This window comes from Crocuta crocuta, unplaced genomic scaffold, assembly GCF_008692635.1.
Source record: "Crocuta crocuta isolate KB4526 unplaced genomic scaffold, BGI_CrCroc_1.0 scaffold167, whole genome shotgun sequence".
NCBI classification, from domain to species: Eukaryota; Metazoa; Chordata; class Mammalia; order Carnivora; family Hyaenidae; genus Crocuta; species Crocuta crocuta.
In genome coordinates, this window is record NW_027532406.1 from 3233265 (window position 1) to 3242802 (window position 9538).

Sequence of the window (9538 nt, forward strand, 5' to 3'; positions counted from 1 at the left end):
TTACATGACATTTATTTCGATGTTCAGATGTTCGTTTTCCTTAGCTCTTATTTAACGTCCTAATTTAAAGTTTTTATAATTGAGTAAATGGAGGGTTTTTGCATTTGTAACTTCTTCAGATAGTAATGTTAACTTTTTTATTCAGGTTTTAATATTAATAATAGTCTCAGGGTGCCTGGGTGGCTCAGTCTGTTGAGCATCTGACTCTTGATTTGGGCTCAGGTCATGATGTCACGCTTTGTGAGTTGGAGCCCAACATCAGGCTCTGTGCTGACAGTACAGAGCCTGCTTGGGATTCTCTCTTCCTCCCCCACTTGTGCTCTTCTCTCTCTCTCTCTCTCTGAAAATAAATAAATACAGTTAGTAATATTAATTTTTTAACTGTCTATTTGGAGACAGTCATAGTAGATATTTTGTGGAGTATGAAAATTTCACAAAGTGAATACATCTGGTGTAAGCAGCAGCCAGATCAAGAGACAGCACATTATACCACTTTGGAAGCTCCATTTTACCCCATTAAGGGTAACCATTTTCATATCTTTTAGTAAAGTTTCAAAACCGTATGATCTTTATTTTTAAAATTGTTTATACACTGGGGCACCTGAGTGACTCAGTCGGTTAAGTGTCTGACTTAATTTCTGCTCAGGTCATGAACTCACAGTTTGTGAGTTTGAGCCTCGCATTAAGTTCTGCGCTGACAGTGCAGTGCCTCCTTGGGAATCTGTGCCTCTCCCTCTGCTCTTGCATGTGTGAACGCACACTCTCTCTTTCCCAAAATAAATAAACTTAAAAATTGTTCATATACTTAAATGTGTAGAAAAAATTAAACTTCGGTTATAGTATTTGCTCCAGTTATCTATTGTTGCATAATAAATCACCCCAAAACTGAATGGATTAAAATAACTATTTTTCTTTCTCACGGTTGTAAGGTTGAGTGGGCTTCACTCCTGGTTCTTGTGCTCCATCTGTAGTCAGTTGATGATGACTGGCACTGGGGTCATCTTGAAGGCTGAGGTTGAGGCTGGCTTTGGTCAGAGTACCTGCATGCGGTGTGGACTTACTCCCAGCATGGTGACTAGATTGCGAGAGCAAGTATCTCTGCAAAAGCAAGGCTGAAATGCATGGCATTTTCAGTACCTACCCTCAGAAGTCAAATAATGTCACTTCTCCTGCCTTTTATTAATCAAGGCAATTACAGAGATCTGTCAAGGATCAAGGGGAGGAGACATAGACCCTACCACTTAAGAATGTGTCATATAAACAGAACATGTAGGACAGGAAATATTGGGAAATACTATATTTGAAAAATATAATTTCCTACAGTGTTGTGCTCTTTGTTAACTTAAAAAGATACTACCTAGACTTAAATTTTGCTTATTTCATTGTTTTTTCCACCTCCACACCCATTTGAATGATATGAAAATAGCACCTCTTTTTGCTGTTTTACTCCCTACCAAAATCTGTGTATCTCTGCTCAGTCTCATTTTCTTTCTTCATTGTTCCTGCTAGCTACCTTCCCTCTTTGTCTTTTACCCTATTTCCTCCATTCCTCTTTCTCTCCTTCCCTCTGTTCAATCTACCTTTTTGCCTTCCTACTTCATAAATCTCCTTTCTTCTTACAACTTTATCTGTTTCTAAAAAGATTTAAGATACCATTAAAAAAGGTCTTAAATACTATAATAAAAAGGACTTAGGATTTAAAAAAGGATTTAAGACATATAATGGAAGTTAAAGATGAGCAAGAATTATTACATAGGGAAAACCAGGAGAGAAGGTGATATACAAAATTCATGCTGTGAAACCTTGTATACTTTCTAGAAGTGAACTCTACATAATTGTACTAATTTATATCCCACCTTTAAGTGTGATATGTTTGTCAAACATTTTTCACCTGTTATATTGGCAGTTATTGTGGTTTTAATTTTATTATTAGAGAGGTTGGTCATCTCTTCTGATATTTAAGAGACATTAAACATTTTGTTTGCTGTTATGAATAGTGATGCTATATTATTTGGTCCGATATCCATAAATATTAGATTATTTGACCATTAGATATGTTAGATTATTATATTTTTCTTAAATTGTATAGCATTTTGACTAGATCAGTAATTATCTCCCCCTATTCCCACCCCCATTATTTAAGTACTATTCCTAGATGGACCATTTACCACAACTTATTCATTTCTTCAAAGTTAGCTCATTGCTCCAGCTGATATATTCATCATAGTTAAATACCTTCTTTATCTCACTTAGTGCTTTTATTTAGATTTAAATTTTTGTGTCTGATATTAAGATCAAACTATTTTCTTTGGTATAGTATTTGCTTGGCAAATCTTTTTTGTTTCAATGTTTATAAGTCTCTTGTTTTAGATGTGACTCTTGGATATAGTACAGTTGGATTTTGCTTTGTGATATATTTGTTGTTTATGCATTCTACTTATGTTGCTTTTGAAAAAAACTTCACTGTATGATCTGTATTTCCTTTATCTCATTTTGTCCACGTGATCCCTTAATTTGGAAGATTTGTGTTTTTATTCTAGGTTACATTTAAAAATTTTTAATTTTAATTCTTGTATAGTTAACATAGAGTGTGATATTAGTTTCAATTATAAAATTTAGTTATTTAACACTTACATACAGTAGCTGGTGCTCATCACAAGTGCACTCCCAAATCCCTCCATCACCCTGTTTACCAGAGGGGAAGGTGGGATGGATGGGTAAACCATCAGTTTGTTCTCTATAGTTATAAGTCTATTTCTTGGTCTGTCCATTTTGTTCCTTTGTTTTATTTCTTAAATTCCACATATGAGTGAAATCGTACAGTATTTGTCTTTCTTTGGCTGACTTTATTTTGCTTAGCATAATGCTGTCTAGATCCATCCATGTTGTTACAAATGGCAAGCTTTCATTTTTTATGGCTGAATAATATTCCATTGTATATATAGACCATCTTCTTTATCCTTTCATCTATCAATAGATGCTGCTCTGTTTCTATAATTTGGCTGTTGTAAATAATGCTGCAATAAACATAAGGGTACCTATGCCCTTTTGAATTAGTGGTTTCATTTTCTTTGAGTAAATACCCAGGAGGAGCACCTGCTATAAATTCTGTAGACATTAAGGCTGAGCAATGAACAAAATGGATGAAAATTCCTGCCCCCATGGAATATTTTAGCGCAATAAATACACAATTATACTCCTGTATTACTTGATTTATTGATTTTAAATAATCTTTTTATCATCTTTTTTACCTCTAGCTATAAAAGAAGTAGCTATAAAAGATATCCTTCTCTATCTCCCTTCCTGACTTCATCATTTCTTTGCCTTTTATTTTTTTTTACAGAAGTATATAAACCTAAACAGTGTTTTTTAACTTTTTTCAATGTTTATATTTGAGAGAGACAGAACGTGACCAGGGAGGGGCAGAGGGAGAGGGAGTCACAGAATCCTAAGCAGGCTTCAGGCTCTGAGCTGTCAGCACAGAGCCTTAACCCATAAACTACGAGATCATGACCTGAGCTAAAGTCGTACACTTAACCGACTGAGCCATGCAGGACTCCATAAACAGCATCTTTTTTTGTTTAAAAACTGAGTAGCATGGGGGTACCTGGGTGGCTCAGTCGGTTGACCATCCAACTCTTGGTTTCTGCTCAGGTCAGTGATCTCACTGTTGTGTGGGTTCAAACCCCACATCGGACTGAGCACTGACAGTGTGGATGGAGCCTGTTCTCCCTCTTCCTCTCTTGCACTGTTTCTGTCTGTCTCAATTAAATAAATAAACTTAAAAGTTAAAAATCTGAGTAGCATGCACAAACCTATTTATGTAAATAGAAGTCCAGATGTTCTCATATTCTGTACAGTATCATGTCTTCCTCAATGGCATATTTAACTATATTATACCAGTGCTTCTCATAATACTGTCTGGAATTCTTCTAGATGAGTGATGTGTCAGCAGGAGGAGCCACTGTCTTTCCTGAAGTAGGAGCTAGTGTTTGGCCCAAAAAGGTAAACTTGGTTCATTTGTTATTTTAATTTTTTGGGTCTCTTTATTTTTTCCCTGAGGAAGAGATGCACCTTTGTTTCATGGTCTAATTAATGAAGGATATTTTTAAAGATAGAGATAACATAGTCCTTACATATACTGGGTAAAATTTTTAATATTTTTATGGCACAGTTTACTATGATTACCTAGAAGTAATGAACAACCAAGGATTAGTACTCAAAAGTTTGCATTTCTAAAATGCGTTCTCTATGATGATTATCCCTCCATCTTGCTATTGTAAGATTTGTTACTTTTCTTTTGCCAAATTCCCTTTGTCAGGCAGCATTGTAGTATTAACATTTTCATGGGATCACCAAAATTTTGTAAATGATTTAATCATATTTTCAGAATTTTAATAGAGAAGATATAATGCTGCCATGGAGGAATACTTCCGCAGGAACAGAGGAAAATTTAACTACTATAAAAAGTGATAACCTGGGGTGCCTGGGTGGCTCAGTCGGTTAAGCGTCTGACTTCGGCTCAGGTCATGATCTCACTGTCCATGGGTTCGAGCCCCACATCGGGCTGTGTGCTGACAGCTCAGAGTCTGGCGCCTGTTTCAGATTCTGTGTCTCCCTCTCTCTCTGCCTCAAAAATAAATAAACGTTAAAAAAATTTAAAAAGATTTTTTTTTTAAAGTGATAACCTATATCTTATTTGGAGATATATTTGTATTATTCTCCACAGGGAACTGCTGTTTTCTGGTATAATCTGTTTGCCAGTGGAGAAGGAGATTACAGTACACGGCATGCGGCCTGTCCAGTGCTAGTTGGAAACAAATGGGGTAAATATTTCCTATAGTCTCTTCTGACTTTTGTCTCATATTTTGAAATTAGCATAGTCTGTATCTTAAAAAGATGACGAAACTCGTAACATTGAAAGGGATTCAACCAAGCAAGTTTTTGATTTTAATATAAATTTACTTTCAATAGATCAGCATTCTGATGACAGATTTTAATACTAGTCCCACTTCTTGACTCAGAGTTGAGTAAGACAGTGTCTCTCCCTCAAGGAGTGTACAGTTGTCTGAGATATACTAATGGATAAATCAAAATGTAATACACATTAATATAGAGATGTATACAGAAGATGATGACTCCTTATAGTTGGGAGTTGGCTTCTTTAAAGCTTAATTTTAAAATTTGCTCTTGAAGATAGAGCAGTATGTTTTCCAGGCGTATTAGGGACCAGGGCCAGGACTAGTGTGAGGCTAGAGAGGTGCTCAGGGTCATGGTAGTTTATGACTGGCCACATTAAAAAGAAATAGAAGCAGGTGAAGTTATTTTTATACATAATGTGTCACTAGCCACATTTCAGGTACTTAGTAGTCACATGTGTCTGGTAGCTACTATATCAGACATTGCAGCAGGACTAAAGAGTGACCCCTGATTGTTAGCATTTTAAAAGTCTCCTTTGAAGATTATAATGTTTGAGAATCACTCGACTAGGATGAGGCTAGTGGAGAAGAGATCAGTTTAGAAGGCTTCTTTTCATTGTCTATGTGGGTGATGATGAAAACCTGGACTATGGCAGCAGCAAAAGGATTGCAGAGTAGAGAGACTGAAGAGATATATAAGGAAAAGTGACAGGTTTTGATGAATGATAGATGGGATACAGGAGTTGAGAAAAAGTAATGTATGGGTCCTAATTTACTTTGTACATGTTGATGCCATTGATTGGGTTCTATGATAAAGGAGGATGAGAAAATTCTGTTTGAGTTACATTAAAAAGCAGTATGTTGGCATCAAGGAAACTTCATGAACACATACTACTAGTGGTTGATTGTAGAATTGTTCCTGTAGGGTGGAGGCTTTGTGTTCATCTTTAAAATGTCTCTGTATTAGAGATTGTTTTTACCTGCCTGCAAAATACTATGTTCTGTCTGTACCTACATCTTCATTCCAATTGCATTTCATTTCAAGCTTTACATTAAATATCAGAAACTTTAGGAAGTGCACATATGTAGAATCTCAAAAGTGTGCCTAGGCCTAGGTACCATCTGCCTTCATCTTATTTTGGTCTTTACCTTTTAGCTTGTGTAGAAACCTTGTTACAGACCTAGCAAGTGAATCAAACTGTTTAGATAGCGGAGAATATTGATGTATTTTTTCTCTCTCACAGTATCTAATAAATGGCTCCATGAACGTGGACAAGAATTTCGAAGACCATGCACCTTATCAGAATTGGAATGACAAATAGGCTTCTCTTCCTCTCCTCCTATACTCTAATGTGTCTGATATGCACAGTTCCCAGTCTTAACTTTCAGGAGTTTACAATTGACTAACACTCCATGATTGATTTCAGTCATGAACCTCATCCCATGTTTCATCTGTGGACAATCACTAACTTTGTGGGTTTTTTTCCTTTTAAAGTAACACTAAATCACCATATTGTATATATAAACCTTTAAAGCTCAGTTGGTATCACAGAGGATAAAGCAAGGTAAAGTTTAAAAATAAGGAATTTTTACATTTGTATTATATCTTAAAGAACTTCTTGGATGAAAAAACAAACAGTTTGAGCATCTGATTATAGTATTTCACTACATCTCAGTTGGTAGGGGTTAGGCTAGAATGGGCCATGTGATTAAAGAACAGAAGCCTTATAGTTTGTACCTAGGTATTACATTTACCTAGTCTTATTTTCTGGATCTGCCTAAAGACTAGGAATAAACTAGACCTCTAATTTGGGTTCCATTTGATGTTTACCCACCCCTCCATATGCTATTCTAAGTTTATTTTTTTCCTTCCAAATCTTTTTAAAGAAAGTATACTGTATTTTACCAATCCCATTCTTTGCTCACAGCTCCTCTGTGGTGAATCAAATTTGTTTGAGTTAAAATAATTTGATTAAAAAGGTTTTTTATTGCAAAGCCCTGTGTAACAACACTGGGCCTTCTTAAATGATCATCATTAGTCTATTTCTCCCTTTTCTTAAATGACTAATGATTTAGTCCATAAAATTTGCTGTTTTTTGTAGTGCTAATACCTTGCCTCTTATTCCTGCTATACTGGGGTGATGATATTGGCGTTCTGATAAATATTGTGCCTTAGGAGACTGGAAATTTTAAAATGTACAAGTCCTTTTAATGATGAGGGAATTGATAAAAAAAAAAAGATCTTTTTTTCTAAAGCCAAAAATGTCTGTTTTTTTCAATTCTGAAATGTGTTGTGACAATAATAACCTATTTATGATCTTAAATCTTTTTTTAAAAATGCTTCTGTTTTCTGTGTGGTATTTTTTCTTATTTGAATGTGAACGCATGTTCTAGTGACAACAGGTGATTTCTAGGGATTTTTTTTTTTTTTTTAATACATAGGACTTAGAGCTATCCCTTTGGTTTTCATTCACTTTAATGTCACACTGTTATGGCAGATCTCTGAACTTTCAACTATTCAATCAATCAAACTATGTTTCCTTCAAAAGAAGCTCTACAACCTCACTGTGGTTATAAGGTTACTATAATAATGGTACTTAAGACTTTTTTTTATTCAAAAATATGGTATAATATAAAGCCATGAACCCAGTGAAGTATACTAATTGACCCTTAAAACTAACTTTTTACATTTCTTATGCAGTATTTAAAGATATAAGGAAGAGCCTGGTTCTTTGGGTAAGAAGGTATTAATACTTTTACCAATTAAAAGAAAAATCAACTGTGAAATTCCTTTCTCCCAAATACCCTTTGTTTCACCACAGCTATTTTAGTAAGAAATATTGGAAATTAACTTTAGCACTTTAATCTATTTAGATTTTTTTAAGATGATTTTTTAAAAATCCTGTTAAATGCAAAAGGATAGAAATAAAATGGGGGTTCAATGAATGGAAACTAACCTTTATTACGCTATGTGTTTTAGCAAATAGAAATAATATATATTTCAGAAGCAATGACATACAAACTACTTCGTTATATTTAACTTAGACTCTCTATGGGGACCAGTAAACTCTTTTCAGTATTAGATCTTACAGAACCCTCCCACGTTGCCAACATTACCAACCATTTTTCAAAAGAAAAGGAGGAAAAAAGTCCAGTAGAAAGCTTTGAGTCCAGTGGTCATTGCAAATTTTGCTTACAGTGAACATTAAAATAAGGGCTACATACCAACCCTGGATGCCCTGGGACACAGAAAAAAAAAAAAAAAAAACCCAAAAACAAAACCAAGGTTTAAGTTAAGCAGCTGACTCTTCATTTTGGCTCAGGTCACAATCTTGCAGTTCATGAGATTGAGCCCCTGGTCAAGCTCTGCACTGACAGCGCAGAGCCTGTTTGGGATTCTCTCTCCCTTTCCCCTGCTTGTACACATGCTGCTTCACAAAATAATTAACTATTTAAAAGAGCAACTAGCCCTGCCAAAGGGTAGGAGAGCTGCTAGAACTCTCTCTAGGTTGGAGGGACTGGCAAGTGCCATGGTTTATGTTCGCCCTCTATTTTGATAGCATGGATGGGAGCAGGATCTGGGCATGCTAAGGAGGCCTTCCACCTTAATGAGACCTAAGCCTCTAGCCCACACCAGCCCCAGACTTCCCACCAAGGCAGCCCCAGCTGGAGCCAAGATGGAGCACACACCAGGACACCCTTAGTGAGGGCTCACTGTAGCTCTAGCCATCTCAGCAAGGTGACACAGGCCCAGAGAACCCCCAGAACACTCCAAACCTGCACTGCGTTGGCTCCAGATGACTTGCTAGAGTACCCATGGCACAGTACTCCAGGAACCCCTGGCCTGTGCACACCTTGGTTCCAGCACTTCAAGGCACCCCCATGTGGAGTGCCTTGAGACCCCCGGGCCCACACCCTGCCTCAGCTCCAACTGCCACACTGAGCACCCCAGGACACCCCGGCCTACACCCACCTCAGTTTTAGCTGTCCTGCCAGGGTGTCCTCTGCACCAAGAGCCCCAGGACCATGCCAGCTCATGCCTACTTCAGCTACAGCTCACCTGCAGGGCACACCCTATGTGGAGGGCCCCCAGGACCCCCTAACCCACACCCAACCTTAGCTTCAGCTACCCCACCAGGCACCCTCTGCACAGAGCACAACAGATTCACCAGCTTGTGCCCCATCAAGGTACCTTCTTCCCAGAAACCATCCCAGACTATGGCCATTTCAGCTCTGGCCATCACATAAGGACAGACCTAGCACCTCCAGCTTATGCCAGCCACTACTTCAGCCAGCAAACCAAAGTCACCAGGTACACACAGTCTACATGGGATGACCACATACACCATTCCTTTGAGTTAAGAGAAGTAGCTATTCCACCTATTACATAGAAAAAAACAGAGAAAATTGACAAAATGGGGAGACCAAGATATACGTTTAAAATAAAAGAACAAGACAAAACTTCAGAGAATTAAATGGAGATCAGCAATATGCCTCATAAACAGTTTAATGATCATAAAGATGCTCACTGCACTAGAGAGAGCAGAAGAGCTCTGTGTGAATTTGAACAAAGAAAATATAAAAAGAACCAGTTGAAGCATATAATAACTGAAAAAAAA

The 9538-nt window shown here is 37.1% G+C and overlaps 1 protein-coding gene across 2 annotated transcripts in view; it reads left to right on the forward strand.

Moving 5' to 3' along the window:
* Window positions 1–7259, forward strand: part of P4HA1 (prolyl 4-hydroxylase subunit alpha 1) — a 70278-nt gene extending 63019 nt beyond the window's left edge. For both annotated transcript variants that reach the window (XM_077778726.1, XM_077778724.1), the window contains exons 13-15: window positions 3937–4005; window positions 4730–4826; window positions 6164–7259. In XM_077778726.1, the coding sequence (XP_077634852.1) occupies window positions 3937–4005; window positions 4730–4826; window positions 6164–6234 (237 nt within the window). In that variant the 3' untranslated portion in view covers window positions 6235–7259. The remainder of the gene's footprint in view (window positions 1–3936; window positions 4006–4729; window positions 4827–6163) is intronic.
* Window positions 7260–9538: the final 2279 nt, after the last annotated feature.